Source organism: Monodon monoceros, unplaced genomic scaffold, assembly GCF_005190385.1.
Source record: "Monodon monoceros isolate NGI ecotype Baffin Bay Population unplaced genomic scaffold, NGI_Narwhal_1 Super_Scaffold_11, whole genome shotgun sequence".
Lineage (NCBI taxonomy): Eukaryota > Metazoa > Chordata > Mammalia > Artiodactyla > Monodontidae > Monodon > Monodon monoceros.
The window spans coordinates 130,769,011-130,790,356 of record NW_021703767.1 but is presented as its reverse complement, the minus strand read 5'-3'; the positions used below and the strand labels follow the sequence as shown (position 1 = coordinate 130,790,356).

General features: G+C 43.8%; 1 protein-coding gene across 1 annotated transcript in view; it reads right to left on the bottom strand.

Annotated features, from left to right (window-relative positions):
- Nucleotides 1-21,346, bottom strand: part of CPNE4 (copine 4) — a 575,473-nt gene that overhangs the window by 24,195 nt on the left and 529,932 nt on the right. Inside the window, exons 8-10 of the mRNA XM_029214600.1 lie at nt 18,923-19,021; nt 14,687-14,773; nt 11,869-11,928 (exon numbers count right to left, since the gene is read on the bottom strand). Coding sequence (XP_029070433.1) covers nt 11,869-11,928; nt 14,687-14,773; nt 18,923-19,021 — 246 coding nt within the window. The remainder of the gene's footprint in view (nt 1-11,868; nt 11,929-14,686; nt 14,774-18,922; nt 19,022-21,346) is intronic.

The window sequence follows — 21,346 nt, the reverse complement described above, 5'->3', positions numbered from 1 at the left end:
TTGGTGGGAATGTAAATTGGTGCAGCCAGTATGGAAAACAGTATGGAGGTTCCTCAAAAAACTCAAAATTGAATTACCATATGACCTAGCAGTCCCACTCCTGGACATATATCCAGACAAACTCTATTCTAAAAAGATACATGCACCCCTATGTTCATAGCAGCACTATTCACCATAGCCAAGACGTGGAAACAACCTAAATGTCCATCCGCAGATGAATGGATAAAGAAGATGTGGTACATATATACAATGGAATACTATTCAGCCATAAAAACGAATGAAATAATGCCATTTGCAGCAACATGGATGCAACTAGAGATGATCATACTAAGTGAAGTAAGTCAGAAAGAGAAAAACAAATACCATAGGATATCACTTACATGTGGAATCTAAAATATGACACAAATGAACTTATCTATGAAACAGACTCACAGACATAGAGAACAGACCTGTGGTTGCCAAGGGTGAAGGGGTGTCGGGGAGGGATGGAGTGGGAGTTTGGGTTTAGCAGATGTAAACTATCATATATAGGATGGATCAACCACAAGGTTCTACTGTATAGCACAGGGAACTATATTCAATATCTTGTGATAAATCATAATGGAAAAGAATATATAAAAATAATGTATATATATGTATAACTGAGTCACTTTGCTGTACAGCAGAAATTAACAGAACATTGTGAATCAACTATACTTCAGTAAAAAAAACTAGTTATTAATTTGGTTGAGGCCATTTCTATAGTCTTCAACCTCCCTCTCCCCTATGCCCTCTTTTCTCCTTGTCCAAAACAGAACTTGAGATTGACGTCCAGGTTAGAAAACCCAGAATCTGATCCACAATGTCACCAGGCAGCAAGGGTAAGGGTGGAATATTGTAATTCACTAAGAAGAGTTCTTAGTGCTCTCCGGGGAGGACGATTCCATCTCTGAGACCTAGCTAAACTCCCTCAAAACTAAATTCTGTGTTAAAGATGTGGCCTGTATAACAAAGCCACTGCTATTTTCATGAGTGACCAGCTGCAGAGAGAGATGCTGAAGTGGTTATAATAAAATTTCTGCCAGAAGCAGCTCTGTGTAAGGCTCATTCATGTAAAAACCCACCCACAACAGAGAAGACGCCTGAAGTCTACAGCATTGTCAGTGGCAAGTAGAGAAGAGAAGCCTCTGTCTGGCCACCTAGTGGGCATTATCTTTGAACTTAAGTTTTTTCTGACCCCCTACATCATCATCATCTAAATAAAAGTTGACTCACAGGACAATTTTTTTTTTTTTTAATTTTGGCTGTGTTGGGTCTTCGTTGCAGTGCGCGGGCTTCTCTCTAGTTGTGGCGTGTGGGCTTCAGAACGCATGAGCTAGTAGTTGTGGTGCGCAGGCTTGGTTGCCCCGAGGCATGTGGGATCTTAGTTCCCCATCAGGGATGGAACCTGTATCCCCTGCATTGGAAGGTGGATTCTTAACCACTGGACAACCAGGGAAGTCCCACACAGGACACTTCTTAACAACAGCAACAACAAAATTCTTTAACCTGAGGGTGGTGCTAAAACGGGAAGGTGTATTTCTTCTGATTTCTACTATCATCACCAATTCAATGAAAGTTAACCCAGCAAACACCTCTCCAAAGAAATGCTTAATCTTGGAGGTGGAGAGTGGGGAGAGAGGGATTAAAATGAAAGGAGCTGTAGGGAAAGAAAGGAATGTTCATGGTGCATCCAGCTCAACAGAATCCATTCACTGGCTGACTGATGATAGAAAGGCTCTATTTTCTCTTATGATCTTGTGAATGATAAATGCTATTTGCATAACATTTGACAAAATTCCATTATAACAAACCACTGGAATATCTCATTGGATTTAAGGTGGGATGCTAGTTCTGGAAGGACAGAGGAAAGGGGCTATGTGCTCTGTGTCTGCTTCTGAAAGACCAGACTCAGTAGCACTGATGGAAAAAAATGTCACCTCATCTTATATTGTAAGACTGCAATCAAATCAAAGTAACTGGAAGAGAAAAAGCATTGACTAACAGTAATTCACTAACAACCTCTCTTTTGTTCCTTTGTAAAGTTATTCTTTCATCACTGAATTTTCCCCTTTTCTTCCTCACCCCTCCACAGGACTATGTTGAAAATAAATTTAAGCAGGATTCAAATTCTATTTTCAGAACCTCCAGATGTTTTCAATAAGGGAGTACAAACTGATAAAACACTAATATAATACTAAGTGTTTCAAAAAAGGTCATATGAGTATTCCCCCAATGCTTAGATGCCCTTACTTTGGACAAAAAAGGGAAGAAGGGAGAGGTAACCTCTGTTGAAACCCTACTATGTGTCAGACACCTGCACTGGCAGCTTTACAGGCATTGTGTTATTTCATTCTCATAAAAACTCTGGGAGGTAGAGATTATTATTCCTTTTTATTGATGAATCTGATGCTCAAAGGTGATGAAGGTCACAAAGTCATAGGGGATGGAGCTGGGTTTAAACCCAAGTCTATATGGTTCCAAAGACTCTGCTCCTTCATCATATCATTATATACCCAAGAGAATGAGTAAGTCTGTGACTGGGATGTCCAGACATCTCGTGGGCATGTTTTATTCTTATGAAGGATGAGGAGGTTTGGCCTGGAGGTAGGGATATTAACCAGGAGGCAACTACAGTAATTTAAGAGAGAAGAAATACCTTGAATGAACAACACTTTATGACCAAAGCAACTGCAAAAGGTAGGAAAACAGCAACTAAAGTGTGTGTATATGTGTGTGTGTGCACGTGTGTGTGTATGAAGAACAGTGGGAGTTAATTTCTTCTGTACAGCAAAGTGACTCAGTTATACATATATATATTTTTTCATATATTTTCCATTATGGTTTGTCACAGGATATTGAAAATATAGTTCTCTGTGTTATACAGTAGGACCTTGTTATTTATCCATTCTATATATAATATATATAATAATATATATTCTATATATAATATAGAATTCTATATATAATAATAGTTTGCCTCTGCTAATCCCAGACTCCCATTCCTCCCCTCCCTTACCCCCCCACCTATGTCTGTGAGTGTTTTTGTTTTGCAGATATGTTGATTTGTATTGTATTTTAGATTCCACATATAAGTGATATCATACAGTATAATCAAGTATACTTCAATAAAATAAAAAAAAACAGAATGGATAAACAACAAGGTCCTACTGTAGAGCACAGGGAACTATATTCAATATCCTATGATAAACCATAATGGAAAAAAATGTGAAAAAGAAAGTATGTATATGTATAACTGAATCACTTTGTTATGCAGCAAAAATTAATACAACATTGCAAATCAACTACACTTCACTAAAAACATTAAAAGAAAAAAAAACATTTAAAAAGAAAAAAAAACTGAAACAGTGGGAGAATGGGTTACTGAGGACGACTGGGGGTGACCTAAAAGGACCAGTGAAATCCAGTATCTTCTGAGATAGATTTCATCCTGAAGGTGAAAGCCAAGCCACTGAAGAAAAGAGAGGAAGACAACATGAACTGTGGTGAAAAGCTAGTTGAGGCGGCAGGAGTGGTGCTGGGGAGCCTACATGCATTTTGTGAACGAGAAGGAGGTATAAAGCATTCCAGGTCTCACCCATGGGGCCCCAACCAGACAGAGGTCCAGATACATGCAGACAATCCCTGGAAAACTCCAAGGAGGACACTCGAGAGGTACCTGAGAGACAGTGTTTGGAGAAATCAAACATCTCAGGGACTCTTGGATGTACTAAGCTCCAACACAGACCCACCATTCTCTGCCTTTTTGTTCTGATGAGACACACTTAAGAGATCATGACACCTCACATGTGTACATAGTGTTTACAAGGTAAAAATAGTGCTGGGAAGGCTAGAAGTAAAGCCACCTCTTTCTCTTCCACTGAGGAAAGCACTTTAGAGCTGTAGAAAATTCTAGAGGATGCAAGGATGTTATTATGGAGACAACCTTGATTCTGCTCTGATTTATTAATATCATTGCAAGTATTGCAAATCACTGGCAGGTTTGATATTTTATTATTAATAATGAGTACCTGTGGCTCCCCTCACTTGTGTTTATGATTCCCCTCTTCACGGAGCATCCCAATCTACCAGTGTTTCTTAACACTGCAACTGGCAACCTGTACCATGTGTTGATTACCTGATTGTCAAGGGTATCCTGTGATGACAAAAAATATGCTGGTGTCTTGATGTAAAACAAGAGAACGAAATCAGATAATATAAAGAACAGAGGGAAAAACCTCCATAAAGGAAAATGGCAACTCAAGCTACATAATTGAACATCTTGTCTTCCCAGGCATAGGCAAGATAGTCCAAGCATGCAGGCACCAAGTGGCAGCATCTGAGCCCAGGTGTATCACCTGGATGAGTACCTGTGGTATGGGGAGAAGTGAATGTAACATCTGGATGAGCTTAACAAATTTTGGCAACAATCTATACTAAAATTTAAAAAAAAATCATAGGGCTGGGATTAGGGTAAAGTAAGAGAGGTGACTCAGGAAGGCACTCATCTGAGCTGACCCTACACTTGCCTGATCCAAGAGTGATGCCTCCTTAAATTTTGCATCCTAGGTGCCTCTCTTTCTTCACTCTGGTCCCAGTGCTGGTATATCTTTTCATTTCTATCAACTCTTCATCCTCAGGCTTGGAATAATTCCCTTACGCTTAACAAACTAGGGTGGGGCAGAGATGGTGGTGAGAAGAGGATTGTGATTGAAGATATTAAGCATAGAAAACAAATAGGATTCGGTGACTGATTGTGAAGTTGGATGCCAGTTAGGGAAAGGGAGCAGCCAGATCTCCTTGGGGATGGAGGAGATTATGTAGTGGGACAACCTGAAGTTCAAGGTTAGAAGGCAGTATTGTGCTGCCTGTTCCTGGTGGTCCTGTAGGGACATACAAACATGCCCAATGGAAACTGCTTTTTTTCTGCAGGCAGCCCTCTAGGGTTTCCACTCTTCCCATGGGGATGGCCCCCATGTTTGTGACAACCCCAGAGGCTATTCCAGCTCAGAAGATGCTGATGTAACTTTGGGGAAGGGTGTGAACTTAAAAATTACCTGATGAAAAAGGAAATAAACCAATGACCTTTATCACCTACTACTTTCTGTAATTCCCACTGCTCATAAAAATATTTTATCATTTGACTAGACAGTAAATGGACAGTCTCAGGTACAAGGCAGCTAAAAGATTTTTTCTCTTTCCTGGCAGCTGATGGTTTCTGGTCTCCTTGATGAGGCTGGAGATAAAATCTCTGTCTTCAGGAGGTGGCCTTCTACCAAGAATTCTCTGCGTTCTTTAAGTTAGCATGAGTGCAAAGAGAACAGAGAGAAAGGTTAGGTTTATTTTAAAAAGCAACAGGGAGGCTGTGAAAGATGGGATTAAGTTGAGAAATAAAAGCAAGAAAATGACCGAAAAATGCCAGTTTGCGGAGGAGGCTCCCGGCTCCTGGCTTCCTTAATGTGGCGGGCTTGCAGAGCTGCCGTTTTCATCTTCTGCTATGAAGCATTCAGGAAAGCCTGCAGTTCCGATGTGCTCTCCCATCTTCCCAGCGGGCAGCCCAGGAACAGGCCTCCTTTGTTTCCCCTTCTGCCCAGGAGGTCTCACTCTTCATTAAGCAGAGCCATGAGCAGTTTTGCAAAACTTTGTAAAGTAAGAAAGCAAAATGCTTGCTTCCTCCATGCTGCCAAGTCCCCATGTGGGGAACTGCTTCCAGAAAAGGCTGGACGCTAAAGATGAGTATCCTTCCTTGGACATTTTTAGCTTCTTACCTGAAACGAGCCCTGGCCTCATATCCCTTCCCTGCCGGTGAAAAAATGCGCCCTTTGAGAACCTCCCAGATGTTTTCTGGGGAAAGCTGCTGTGAACCCATCTCTGGTTAGCTGCCCAATCTCTCTGCAACGTTTGTGATATCACCTACTATAGGGCAGCTTTTTTTGTTTGTTTGTTTTTTAGACTTGTATACAATTTGGACCTATAGGTGGAGATACTCTTTAGTCTGGACTATTTCTTAAATAATAGGTTTAATTATTGTGCTTTTCTGTTTCCTCAAAACCCTATAGCAGGCAAAGAAATAAGAACCTCGGCCAGATGGGAAAAACCCCAGAGGTCGCTTGGTTCATTTCCTGGAAAGTGCAAAGCATTCTCTTCTTCATCCCAGGACTCATCCTCATTTCTCAGGGTTCTACACCAGAATCCGTCAGTGTTTAGTCTGGGATATAAAATCAGGATTTAAAACTTAAACTGAGACACAGCTTGGGCATAGGATGTCTCAAGTGTGTTAGGGTCAGAAAAGATGACATGAGAGGACCTTTAAGAGGTGCTCTTTTCTTAGGCTTCAAGGTTAATCTGGGAGAAGCCACATTCAGCTTATTATATTATATCATATTATATTATTAAAATGTAGACTATACAATCAGAGATAAAGGAAAGCAATACCCTCTTTAATTTTTTTAAAAAGTTATTTATTTACTTTTGGCTGTGTTTAGTCTTTGTTGGTGCGCGTGGGCTTTCTCTAGTTGCCGCGAGCAGGGGCTACTCTTCCTTGTGGTGTGTGGGCTTCTCATTGCGGTGGCCTCTCTTGCTGCAGAGCACGGGCTCCAGGCATGCGGGCTTCAGCAGTTGTGGCACCCAGGCTCAGCAGCTGTGACTTGCAGGCTCTAGAGCGTAGACTCAGTAGTTGTGGCGCACGGGCCCAGTTGCTCCGCGGCATGTGGGATCTTCCCGGACCAGGGCTCGAACCCGTGTCCCCTGCATTGGCAGGCAGATTCCCAACCACTGCGCCACCAGGGAAGCCCAATACCCTCTTTAATTTTAAAAAAATTACAAATAATAAAAAGGGCCAACTGAATATAATAAGAAAAAAATGACCACTCAGGATTCTACTAGTCTGGTAAGTCATATTTTTTCTTTTTAGTTATATACAATATATATATCCAAAATATTTTTAAAATTTATTTATAAAACATACAATATAATTATATATAAACATTTAACATAGTTGTAATCATAGGGTAGCTTTGCTTTATGTTCTTTTTTTCTTCACTTAACACTATGACATAAACATATTCTCATGTTATTACCAATCATTATAATTACCACTTAAAATGGCTTTATCATAGTCCACCTAAATGAGAAACTGCGATTTATATAGCTATTACCTTATTGTTGGACATTTGTGTTGCTTACAACCTGTTTCTGTGAAAATTCATTTTACAATGAACATTTTTTTGCATCTGGAAAGGCAATAACTTTCAAAAGAAACATTGAATTCTTCTATCATTTTCTCTTCAAATATCTTATGGAGTCAGCCTCATCTATGTTGTCTGTGTGTGTATTTTGTATATGAAAGTCTGGTATCTGGTTTTCCTTTTAGCTGCTGTGCCATGTGCCAAACACATGGAACCCAATCTCTCTCCCTCAAGTCTCTGCTTCACCTCTGCTCAGGTCCTCCAAGACCACAACACGACTGTTGCTCCGGAGTCCTTACGACTCAAAGATTCACACAAGGAACAAAGGTTGTCCTCAGGGGTGCCCTTGACATCCTGAAATGGTGTGCAGAATTGGGTGTGTGCACTTTCCCGTGAGAGGATATAGATCTTGTATCAGATTTCAAATGGTCCATGTGACAAAAAAAGAGGAAGAATCATCGACTGGGGCTTTTTTAGCATCCTTTATGTCCTTCCCTCCCTGGGGCCTTCTCTGCTTGTTTCATAGCCTAAAACTCCCCTCTTCTCATCCTCAGGTTGCCACTCTCCTTTCCACCTCTTGCCTTCCCTTCACTGTCGGCCTTCTTGAACGAGTAGTTACACCCACTGTGTTCACCTCCTCACCGTATGTTACACCCCACCTCCTGGGTCTCCGGCCTCATTCTGCTGAAGTTGCTCTTCTGAAGATGATTTGTGCCTACTCATCACATGGCCCAGTCACCATTTTTCATTCTTCACCTTCTATCTTCTCTTTAGCATATAAGATTATTACCCCTGATCCTGCAACACTTCCTCCTGATCATCTGAGTAACTGCCTCCTCTGGGACCTCCCCCTCTGGCATCTCTTTACTGTTTGCCCCTCTCTCCCCTGCTGACAAATGCAGACTTTCCACAATATTCTGTCACCAGGCCCCCAGTCTTTCTGTATTTTTCTCTTTAGCCATCTCCTCCAGACGCATGTATGTGCAGTTTCCACCTCTCTCCTGAAACTGAGGTCCATACTTATAAACGCTATCTCCACTGGGATACCTGAAAATACTTCCACCGCATCCATGAGGAAGTTCATCTTGTTGTCTGGCAGCTCCTCTTGATTTCCATACTTCTGTGAATGGGACTGCCATGCTTTGTCTTCAGGCATAAAAGATTTGAGTCACCCTGGACTCATCATTCTCCTGTGCCTTTTGTCTCCTCCTGTATCATAAGTCAAGGCTAGTAGACTCTCTTTCCACAGTGCCCCTTCCTGCTGCTGCCCCTCTAGTTACCTCTTACTACCCATCACCAGGACGGCTACAGTGGGTTTTAATGTCTTCTTTCAGAGTCCCTTTCATGAAGACCTCCCAGATTTACTTCCCTAAAGCATGTGCCTGATTGCTCCCGAGTCCTGCCCAAGAGTCTTCTGAACATTCCCACATCGACCTAATGACCTCAAAATTCAAGGCCCTTCAAATTCTCAATCTAAACCATTTCCCCAACAATCCCTAAATATATCCTGCATATTCACATTAACCCAAGTAAGGTTTCAGTATTTATCATTAGAATATATGGATGCATAAATATTTAAGTTCACAGGGGTGCTTTTTAAAGCAAAAACATAGTATCACATTTATTTATCCAATTTCTTCTTTTCCCTAAACCTTATCTCTTCTTGAAGATTTAGGCTTTGATCCACTACCATTCAACAGAAGTATTCTGAGCAACTTATATCAGCCTACTACCTGAAGGGAAAGGTGCTCTGCTCTTGATATTCTTAAGGTGGAACCAGGAGCTCCAGGCATCAGTGGAAGGTGCAAAAGCTTTCTTCTCACCACTGTTTGTAGTGTGTATTGGGCTGAGTCTTGACAGGAAGCAAATGGTCCACTCAAAAGGGATGATTGAGAAGAATTTAATAAAAGGACAGTTCTAAAATGTTAAGGGAGGCTGAGTAGAAAGGGTCAAGAGGGGCAGTTAGTAGAACCGAGTAAGAGTAGTGTTTGCAGGGCAGGACACCTGAAGGGAACTGTGTCCTTCTGTAGAGGAATGTGGTCACTGCCAAACAGCAACCTGGTGGGTAGAGAGTGGGGAAGAAGTGCCCCAACTTCATTCTCCTCCTATTGTTTGACCTCTGGCTGCTGCCTACCATTGGTCAAATCCAACCAAAATCCATGAGCAGGAGAGCCCGGCTGATGCACCCGAAGAGGAAGGCCTCCTGGGCACAGGGGCAGGGCCGAGAAGCATGAGGAGGGGAGGAAACATGCAGAACTGTATTCCACTGCTGGCTCCTGAAGGTCTGTCTCCAGGGAGACGGAGGCTCATCCTGGCTGAAGCTCTGGGGCCTGCTTAGGAATCTTGGGCCATCCTCTGTGCCAGTGGGAGATTTCAACTCTGGAGAGCTCAGGGGTGGGGTGACTGCAACAGAACCTCGTTCCTCCCTCCCCCTGCTCTGCCTGTCTCTATGCCAGGAAGCCCTCTTCTCATTTCTCATCCCTCTGCCACATTCCCTTCATTTTTCCAGATGGCCTCAATAAAATGATTGGGCATATAATAAATACCAAATTTATTAAGACATGTTAATTGTTATTAATAGTTTGTATTACAGCTTGCCATTTACATTAGATAGCACTGCTTGAGTAATAAGAAATTAATAATGGGAAAGCTGACTTAATTTTAGAGGAAAATGACAATGAGGTGGCTGCTATGTTTTCTTTAATAGAAAGCTCAAAATAGAACACCTAGCAACCTTCTCCTGCGTCCTCGGCCTGGAGCCCTCCAGGAGGAAGGGCTTTGTTGCAGGCACTGCTGATGGTCTGGTCTCCTCGGCATTTATCTGCACATGCTCCCCCTGTTCACATGCCTTGTTCCAGACTCACTCCAGATCTCCCGCAGGTCGATCCGTGGACCCTGGATGGCTGAGAAGCCGGGGCTGGGAAGGTGGTACCACTTCCAGCTGGGAGCATCAGCTCCCCACTGAGGTGGTCCCTTCCAGCTGGGAGCATCAGCAAAAGTGAGAAGGAGGGGAAAACAAAGCCAGGAGAGCAATCCTCCTGTCAGGTGGGCCACACGATCTCCCCTCCCCTCCCCTTCATGAGTCAGGGTGTAGAGCTGGAAATATTCTGGGGTCAAACTTCAGTTTTCCCTGGGGCCAATTCTTTGTAGCCCAACTCCAAGGGCAAAGCAAGCCCCTGAAGGTTGAATAAAGAGCTGTTCAAAAGCATGGGATCTATAGAATCTAAAACAGACCCAAATTGATAGAGCTTTCCCTTGAAGAATCTATAAATAGTTTTCTGCATCATTCCTTTGCCTAAGATCATGGGACACCATCTCCTCTGTGACACTGCTGACTCCTCCACCTCCATTTGCCCAGGACAGCTGGAGGCAGGGGTGTGTGCCCACAATGCACATATTTGCTACCTTCTAAACGTGCCAGTGTGTATATGGCGGGGGGGTGGGGAGGGGGGGAAGGGGTGGGTGCTGTGTGGGTGTGTCTTTAGAGAAACTTAGACTTCAAAGAAATGACCAAAATCTATAATTAACTCCTGTAAGTATTCAGGGGCAAATGAACAATGGCCTGAGCTTGGGCAGGACATAGGTAGACCCCTCTGAGGTTATAGCAGAGGATAAGCCTCTATCTAGGGAGATGCCTTATATCAACCCCTCGGGGAACCCCCTTCTAGTCCTTTGGGTACCACTATCCCTAGTCTCAGGAATATATTGCTCCTGTCTACTTTCTTGGGCTCAAACCAATTTCCTTGCCTTCCTCACATGACTGAGCCTGTCTAGGGAGCTAAACAGGGCTGAGTTTCACGAGTACACTTTTGTAAGATGAGGAACAAATGCTGCACAAATTGGTTTCCTCTTGTTTACATCCACGTTGATTTCCCATAGGTTTTAGCAGATCTATTCCTTGTCATCTGGGTATTCTCTTTCTGCAGGTCATGTCTGCCTAAACTTAGTAGGATTTTGAATATGAAGCCACTGAAAGCAAATTGTTCCAGGGCAGATGGACTCACAATCTTGGCCCACCCAGGCACTTAAAAAAGACTCAGTCCACCCCGACCCTCCAATCTGTATTAGGAGTGTGCAAATCCCATGGGCTCACAGATTCCATGTAGGAGGTGATCCTCAATCCACTCACTCATTCTAGTTTTCAACCTTGCAAGACTGGTTCTCCAATCTTTTGGAATTCTCTTTCTCATTGACTGATGAACCATTTGGATGGCTTACTCTTGGCACTGACCACTGGACATGACATGGATGCTCGTGGTCTGGCCACACGAACACGACCAAGACGTCTGCAGTTGTCCAGTGGGATGCGCAAGCGCGGCTCACTTCCTTCCCAACCTTTTCACACAGTGATGGGACCTGGCAACCCACCCACTGCCTCCTGCCTCATGTAGTCATGGAAAGAACGGAAAGCATTAGGCTGGTTGCCCGAACCACTTGAGGTTGAATGGCAGGAATTTCCTGACATGACGCTGAAAACCATACTCACTGAGGAAAACAGAATTATGACCTCCTTGTAAAAACATGTTACTGTATGATATTTCAGCGGTGAGATGTGAGCAAAGCTGACCCAGGGTCTTAACAGACTTTTATCTCCTTGTGCCCCACACCCAGCACCACTCCCCAACCTTACTCCTGAATAAGGACAAATATGGAAACAACTCACTGTAAACTGGATTTGGCAGCCACCCATGATGTAGTCCAAGAAAGAATGCATCTTGTGGATCTGCATGGGAGGAGGAGAGGAAACTGTATTAGGAACAGTATGATCTGTATACCTATAGATTAGAGGCCTACACTTTGGGGTTATGCTGACGTAGAGGAAAAAGCAGAGAAAGATCTGTGGGAAAAAGATGGGTCAGCTGATTTTGTTCCATGAAAGGAAAGAAAGAAAGCAATGCTGAATTTAGATGGGCCTGTGAGGGCTGCAGCCATCCATCCCTTGCTACCCTCTCTTTTGGTTTACACATGATTTTAATCAGCCTCTGCCTCTGGGGTGAGACTAATACTGTGTTTTCAAGGGTCACCACTGGTTTGAAATGAATGAAGTCTCACACTTGGCTTCAGTCTCGCTGCCCGTGTCTAAGTCCCAGTTCTGGTAACATTCCTAACACCACAGTAATCAAGATGGGCAGCTTCAAGATCACAATTACCTGAGAAGGTCTTTACTGCCAGCTGCCAGCTAGTGAGATTCCTCCCATGCCATGAGCAACAAGTATTAACATTTATTGAGAACTTACTGTACGCCAAGCACTTGACATACATTACCTCATTTAATTCTTAGAACAAGCCTGTGAAGGTGATGCTATTGTTATTATTGTGCCCATTTTATAGAAGAGGAAACTGAGGCTAAGATGATGGAGGTGGAACTCAAATGGTGGCGGTCTTGACAGCACAGTTCATCCTTTCAACCTCTAGGCTGGAAGTCAGCAGGGTCCCTGCTTTTTTCCCAACCCCTGGCATCTGTGTTCTCACACACCTTACTGATTTCTAGTCTTAATTTCTGCTTCATTATGATTCTGATGCTTGAGTCTTGGTGACATTCATCTACTTATTTATTTAACAAGGATTTATTAAGCCCCCACCATGCACTGGATGCTAGGGATACAGGGATGTGAGAAATAGGCATGGTACCTGCAGCCACTGAGCTCACAATCTGGATCCTTTTACCAGGACAACTACTAGCTGATTTTTGACCCTCACTTCTCAGACTCCATCTGACGCTCAGGGCAGCTTCTCAGAGACTGACCCATAAAACCCCATGGTAGTGTTTCCAGGCACCACCTCCAGGTGGCACACATCTATTGGCAGACTTGTCTCAGGGCTGATATTTACTGGGCTCCCTGAATAGTACCTGCTCCTGGCTTCCTTATGGCGATGCTTTGCCTGATAGTTGGGATACCCTACTACTGTCTGTACACCAAATAAATGAGTTCGATCACCATGGCCTTTGAGTGCTGAACTCTTAGATCAAAACAGATATGTGCACAATCACCTTACAGAGATGGATAGTTGAACTGGCTCATCTGGATCTTCTTTTCTCCTGCTGCTATGGGCACAGGGATGGTCACAGGTCTATTCTGAATGTACCAGGATTTGGTCTGTACAGGTAGGTAAGATGACCAGAGACAACTGCCTTTGAAAGAAGAGTTTATTACTCACAGCTCCCCAAGGGACAGGAGGAATGTCCTGCCACACAAGGGGGCCACACGGGGAAGCACTAGGGTCAGTCAGGAGGCAAGAGGAATGAGGGGAAAGCACAGGCAAAAATCTTTATCATGGTTTTTGTGGGAAGGAATGCATGAAGCAAGGTAAGAAGTTAAGCAGGTTTAGGATTCAATAGTTTGAGTAACTTACGAGGCTCTGGGTGATAGGGATGGTCTCTAATTATCTGAAACCTGGCTCTGGGGTGATACAGGGCAGGCGGAATATTGTCTTGGTGTGTGAGAGTTCAGGAAAGCGGGAGGCTGGGGGTATAGGCTCTGGATGGATTGGTTTGCATGTCAAAGACAGGCTCACAGGCAAGTTGATTGCTACCTTTAGGAATTAGGTAACTCTGGGAGGGGCAGTTCCTCCCCAGTATGCAAGGCCCCAAGATATCAAAGCATCATAAAATACAGAAAAAAAGCCATTATTAAAACAGTGACCCCCAGATGGCCAATCATAAGCATTATCTCCTAGTTCCAGTGATTGGTTCAAGGGGTGGGCATGTGACCTAAGCCAGACCCATCAGTCTTTTCCTTTACTCTCTTGTTATGTAAGGATGAGTTCCTGCAGCTCCTGGCAGCCAGGAAAGGCCAACTCTGAGTGAAGGAACCTGATATATACAGAGAGAAACTGGATGGCACGTAAGTCTTATGTCATGGAGTCAGACAGACGGAGACTAAAATCTCAGCTCTTAAACTTACCATGTGTGTGACAAACTGGTTACACAATCTCATTTGAAAGTAGAAATCTCAGGGTTGTGATAAGAGTAAACAGAACGTATTATAGTTATTTTCACATAGTAAGTACTCAACAAGTAGCAAAATTATTCCCAGATGGGATTTTCTGCGAAGCTAGAGCCCCTCTGGGAGGAATTTTTAGGCCCTTTAATCTTCCCCCACTGTCTTATTTTCATGGTACCCTCTCGGCATGGTGGAGGTGTCACATATAAAGCAACGAATGCTGGGATAGGCACAGAATAGGTGCTTTAGAAATGTTGGTGACCCCCTCTGGGGACCTCTCTCTGGTGCTGCCCTGGGAAGACCAGGACTCTCCTATCTTTGGGGGCAGGACTGTCCTTGTGGAGGGTATGGTGGCATTGGCCTACCACAGCTCCAAGACCATCCATGCTTACAATGTATGTCCATTAATACCTTGACTTTCTGATTTTTGTTTTAAAAAGATCATATCTCTTTGACACTCTCTCCTTCTGTCCACACGACCTTCCTCCCAGACAGCCCTAGCTTCATACCCCTGGAAGACAGGGGCTATGTATATACCTTGCACTGATTCAAAATCACAATGCCCGAGTTCTTATAATTCTTCTTCTTGGCTTTGTACTTGGGATTGATGCACTCCCACTGCACCTGAAACAAGAAAGGTTATAGCATGATTGCCAGCTCAGGAAGAAGTGGAGTCATTCGTGACGAGGCCCGTGGGCACTGTTGCAGATGGACCTGAGGGCTGGCCCATGGTCTCTAGCTGATCCCATCACATCTGGAGGGGCAGTAAGGAGGAGTGGTGCAGAGGGAGACTCCGACACTACTCTGCCTGGTGTGAATCCCAGCTCCTCCATTTTCCAGCTGTGTGATCTTTGGCAAATTACTTGATTCCTCTATGTCTTGCATGTCTCCTCTGTAAAATGGAGCTTGTAATTGTAGGTATCTCATCGGGTTACTGTGAGGATTGAATGATTAACCCCTGTAATACATTTAGAACAGTGCCTGACACTTATAAATGCTTGCTATTAAGGGGATCAAATTAAGCAGCAGAGGGAAGGAGAGATCTGGGGACACACAGCTGAGAAACCCAAATGCTGAGTCTTAGTGTCTGGGAATTGACTTAAGAGGTAGGAAAACTGAGGGACATTGAATACTGGCTACAGGAAGCTGGTGGGGATGATGATAAGTTTGCTTAACTTCACAGAGGACTAAAATAATGGATTGACACAGTCACACGGTGGCGCATTAGATTGCCAGAGAGGCTTCTGTGAGAGGTAGAATCAGAACTGAGGAGGTAGCTGGGAGCTAAAGGGTGAACAGATCTCAACCCTTTCAGCCTACAGAAGGCTTCAGGGGACAAAGCCAACTGCACCTTGACTACTGACAAAGTCAAACATCCAAGAGTCATGGAATGCTCCTGCCCACTATCCTATGGGAGTAGATCCTTGGATTTCTACTCAGAAGACAAATTTTCACTCTCTGACAGTTGGAAGTATCTGAAAATGAAGCAATTTCTGAGGCAGATGTGAGTGGGTAGATTGATACAGCATTGGCGCCAATGACCCATTCCTCTCAGTGCACAATGACTCTGAGCTTAGTCAGGTGACTTGTTTTGACCGATGGGACATTAGCAAGTGATATGAGCAGAGGCTTGACAAGCCCCTGTGCACCTCCTCTTGAGGCTGGGACATTTTCACCATGTATTAGCTTAAGCTGGTGTCCTGGAGGATGAAAGAGCACGTGGAGAAACATTTCAGCTACCTCAGATGTGTAGGCACAAGTGCAAGAGTGAGTTCCATTTGGAACAGAGAGAAGTTTCCCAGGGGAACTCAGCCCAGATTGCTGACCTCCTGTCCTGCCTATGGTAGTAGCCTCCTAACAGATCTCCCTGCCTCACTCTCTTGTCTCTCTCTGTAACTGATTATCTACACAGTAGCCAGAGTAATCTTTAAAAAAATTAATGTAATTCTCCAGCCTAGACCCCTTTGCAGCACTGCCCAATAGAACTTTCTACAATGATGAGAATATTCCATGTCTGCACCTATCAATGTGGAAGACACTAGCCACACGAACACTTGGAGTGTGTGTGTGTGTGTGTGTGTGTGTGTGTGAGAGAGAGAGAGAGAGAGAGAGAGAGAGAGAGAGAAAGATGGAGGAATTGAAATTTTAACTTAATTTAACTTAAACTTACTAAAATTGAAATAGGTGTATGTAGCCAGTAGCTACTAAATTGGAGACTGTGGCTTCAGTGTGCTCTCAACACATTTATAGGAAAATTGAAACTCTTTTCTCTGAGCTATCAGAATCTGCTTTTCCTGGCCTTGGCCTCTGCTCTTGACCACATCGCATGCATGGCTCCCTCACCTTCTCTGATCCAGATACACTGGTCTCTTTCCAGATCCTTAATCACACCGAGCTCTTTCCTGACTCAGTACTTTGCAATATTGTTCCCTCGGCCTGAAATACTGTTCCCTTGCTTGTTACATGGTTGGCTTCACTTCATCTTTAAGGGCCTTCAAGTTAAATGTCACCTTTTCAGCTGATCTCTTCTATGTTATACCTTTATAACTAAACTGGCTCAGTTTTTTATAGCATTTGGCACAATGTATAATTACATATTTTGTTTACTTGATTCTTATTTATATTTTACTATGATGCACACTTATGTCACACCTAGAGCCTGACACTTAGCAGGTGCTCCTCAGTAAATATTAGTGGAGTCAATAAATAATAGAACAGTTCCCTGGGTGCAGACGTGTCAGAATAGGGACTGAGTGGTTGCACCAAAACCTTTCTGGTGACTCAGTGATACAGAAAAGTACAGTAGCATATCATCCATTTCCTCAGAGAGACTTCAAGATTCACTTCTGTTTGTTTGAAAGCATCAGACTTCAGCGTGCTTCAATTGTGATGTATGCTATAATATCCTCCTAGGATTCTAAAGATGAAGTGTTTCCCATGTTTATTGGTTTGGCTATTTCTATTTGTAAAGCAGAACAAGGCAAAACTTCGTAAAACTCTTTAGAACTCTAGCGGGTGGTATTGATAATTGTCATTGATTTATTAGCTCAACAGAGCCTGGTCTTGTACATTCAAAGAAGCAACAACGTCTCTGGATAAATTCCTAGTTATTTGGGTAGTGACTTTATTTATAGTTTAGTGTTGGTTTTCACTGTACCCCTGAAACTGCAAACCTGCTCGTGGGTGAAGGTCTCTGTGTGTCTGACAAGTTTCCTGCAATGCTGGGTATGTAACAGCGTGTTTAGCAGGTTGTGGGAGCTATGCAGAAAGCTGCCCTTGACTTTTCAGGCCAAAGGGAGGTATTCAACAAATGGTCTGATTCAGATTAAGCCTCTGATTCTAAAGAATGTTAGTTTATTTCCATCCAGTCTGGTTACATCTTGACTTACATCTGAAAGGAGAAACTTGAAGAGTGAGTTGGGACAATCTTCCCCAAGCAGCACTTCTGAGCAGGCCAGGCACAGGATCTTTAGGGGAAAAAGTCTTTCTCTGCTGTCACTCCTTTTTGTTCTATGGGGACAGTGGCTCCCAGAGTAAGGATGGCAGGTAGCTTGGTTTGACTTCCTCCAGAAGCTAACGCCGAGACAAGGATTTAAGTACAAGTAATTCATCTGGGAGGTAATACCAAGAAGGAACAATAAAAGAGTGGGGAATTGAAATAGGGAAGCAGCCAAAAAGGGGTACGTGATCCATTCAGGTAACCCTATGGGCAACCAGGGCTGCTTCCTGCTGGGGAACTCTGGGCAACTTCACAGAGCATGCCTCAGAGTTTTGCCGCCTGAAGGGCAAGAGAGCTGGGGTATTTATATCCCATCTCCCATTAGCAATTTGTTGAGGGCTGCTCCCTGAAATGTGTACAATTCCCCCGACATGTCCAGCCTGCAGTAGGCATGGGCAGAGCAGGCTCCAGCAGCCACAGAAAGCCCTCAGGCAAAGAGATTCAGGTTCTGCAGCTGACACTGGGCAGGTGAATCCTGAACAGATCAGAGAAGAAGTTACCTGGTCAGGGTCCAGACGACGGCAACTGACCAATAGATGTATGTATGTATCCATCAGAGTATGGGTGTCCGAGAGATACAAAGAGGAGGTGTAGGCTTCTGTGTGATGCAATGAAATCCCTATGTGCCCCTGTGGTATGTGGTAGTGTTTGGGTTTATGTCTTGGTATCAAGAGTGTAAGAGTGAAATGGTGAGACTAAATGAAAATCTGGTGCCCAAAATAAAAATTTGGAGTAATCAAATAATTTGCCCAAAGCATTAAATGTGTAATTAATGCCACCAGGTCACGGAAATATAGATCTAGAAAGAATACTGCAACATGATAATAACACCAGCACATATTTTGGAAGTTCCAGACACGCTGCCAAGTGCGTATCATGATTTATCTCATTTAATCTTCACTGAATGCTACCGGGTAAGTACCATTATCACCTTCATTTATTTTAGGTGAGAAAGCTGAGGCGCACAGAGATTAAGTCACTTGTCCAAGGCTACACAGCCAAAGGAAATTAGAAACTTTCTCATCTGACTTCTCCATTTTGCCAGTGGAGAAACTGTACCACCTTGGAGCAGGGTCCTGTCCAAGGTCACAACCAATTGCTATGAGCTGGGTTGGCACTAGAGCCCAGATTTCAGTTCCCACCATGCTCCTTCCTGGCCATGTTTAATCATGTATTAATGTCTCACCTCTAGCTGCTCGGTGTATAGCTGGGTGCTAAGGAGGCATTGCAAGAGGCGAGTCTGGGGGAAATGCCATGAGGGGTTTACCACATACCTGTTTTCCTTCCATTACTCCTCTCATCTCCTTGAATGTTGAGGTGAATTCTCCAATGAAGTCATGTTTGCCATTGGAGTCCCAGTCCCATACTATGCACTGCAAGAGAAAATAAGTATTTTTTTTTAACTTAAGAATTCATCCACAGCAGCTAAAGGCAATGCAAACTTTATGAGGAAGACCTGATGAAGGACAGTTGGTCTGGATCAAAAGTCTAGGATGACAGCATGTGGGAAGAGGTATCCCTTTGGTTTCCATTGGTTTTACTTAGCCTTTTTGTCATGACTTTCAAGCAGCCCTGTGATGCAGCAGTGACTAATAATTTGCCGATTTTTCAGGTAAGGCCAGTAAGACCAAAAGGAGATAAGTCACTTGTCAAAGGGACTATCCAGTGAATGAGAAACCTGGGATTTGAAGGCAGGTATCCTGGCTCTAATTCCAGTGTTGTTTTTCCCACAGAAGAGAGCCTCTGTGGTTTATAGCTGGAATCAGGTGCCTGAGTCCATGCCTGTGGCTTCCACAGTGGCAGCTTATGTTTAATGATTTGATCATATGAATCACATTTTATTATTTTTTTTTCTGAAGGCAAAAGAGCGATGCTAAGAAAAACAAGTCAGAGGGCAAAAAGTGAGATCTTTAATTGTACCCACATGAAAAATAGGTGAAAAACAGTGAGAGGTGAGTTACACTGGTAAAAAGCAGGCATCCATCACACCTAAGATGCGACCTTCCAACAAGAGGGCTCCATCTAACACCACTAAGGCTAACTTCTGGGCTTGCAAGTAACACTTTGCAGTGTGATGCAGATTAAATCAGTAGCCATCCCTCTGCTTGGTCACACATCTTTAGATGAAGAGGGAGTCCCCATTTTTTCTGGGATGGAGGTTGGACTAGGGTTTCAAGCACTTCAGATATCGCTTCTACATCTTAAACCAGGGATCTGCAGCCAGGAACCCCAGAAGTCAGATAAGATCGAGGCAGCAAGGAGACATTTACTCAGAGGTTTTCCCTGGAATATTGGGGTTCAAGGGGCAGCCTAGTTCTTTCTTGGGATGAAGACCCCAGTGGCCAGTCCTGCCTGGAAAACCTGGTTTGTAAATCTATTTTCTGACCTGTGGGATACCGCACAGACCTAAAATGAAATATGCCCCGAATGAAACATAATCCCCCCCCAAACTTATTCCTACTCATTTATTTTCTGTCACAGTGGATTGTATCAACATCCACCCAGTGGGAAACATCACTCAGGATGTGCACTGTGAACATCACACTGTCAAAGACTTGTCTACTGATCTCAATTACTCACAACAGGGTTTTTTCTCTCTATTTGCCAGCCCCTCCTTACTGACCCTGACACTCACACAGTCATTACCTGGAGCCAGAAGCAAAAGAAAGCTTGACTGGCCTGGGCACAGAAAGAGAAGGAAGTGTGTTTCTGGGACCTTGCCTCTCAGGCTCTTAACTGTGTGCAGTAGTGAACACAGCCCTGGGACATCTGAGTCTGACACTTACTCAGTCTTCTATCTTGGGGGGAAGCAGATAAAAAGGCAAAGGGGCCAAAAGAGTCTTTTCAACACTCCCTTGTGTTTTACTGTGTTTCTTTTAATCTCTCCATTAGAATATAGGAAAAGCAAGAGGGAATGTATGTAGTACTTTGGTTTGTCACCAAATCTCAAGCAAAACCACCTATCTGCCTTCTCTTAGATTTCCCGTCATGCTTTGGTTAGTTACTGCCCTCCTTCCACCTGCCACCATAGCACTCAGGACGTTTGCTCTCTCTGGGGCAGAACTCCCCTGGGCTGGATGATGAGTCAGGCCCAACAGGGTTCCAGGCCTGGCCTCCTGGGGGGCAGGCACCGCTGTTTACATGGACCCTGCTTCTTCAATTGGTGGCATTTCTCATCATGGCAGTTGCAGAATCCTGTTTCGACCTTTCTCAGAAGGGTCCCAGAGGAAAGAAGACACAGTGAGGCAGAAAAATAAAACCATGGTCTTTCTCTCCCTGCCATGAAGCTGGCTTATGACAGCTCTGATACAGCTGACAGAGGAACATGTCATGGTGAAAAGTAAACAGATCAACTGCCCTGCAGAAAAGCTGAGACAGAGGCAGGTTCTTGGTGTGAATCAATAAGGAAACTTTGACAGATTGGTGACAGAGTGGCAGCTCAAAACTGTCTACAAGTCAGGAGGTCTTCCACATTCCCACAGCTCACAGTATAGTTTAGGTATATCATCTTAAAATGTCTGAGCTCGACAGATGGTCTTGTCAACTCCCTCATTTTACAGAGAAGGAAATTAATGGAAGAGAAAGGAAGTGACTCCTGCAAGTTCACCCAGTGCAGACAAAAGTCCAGGTTTCCTGCCTACCTAATTCCCCCCGCCAACCACAAAACAGCAAATTATAATAATTACAACATATATAGT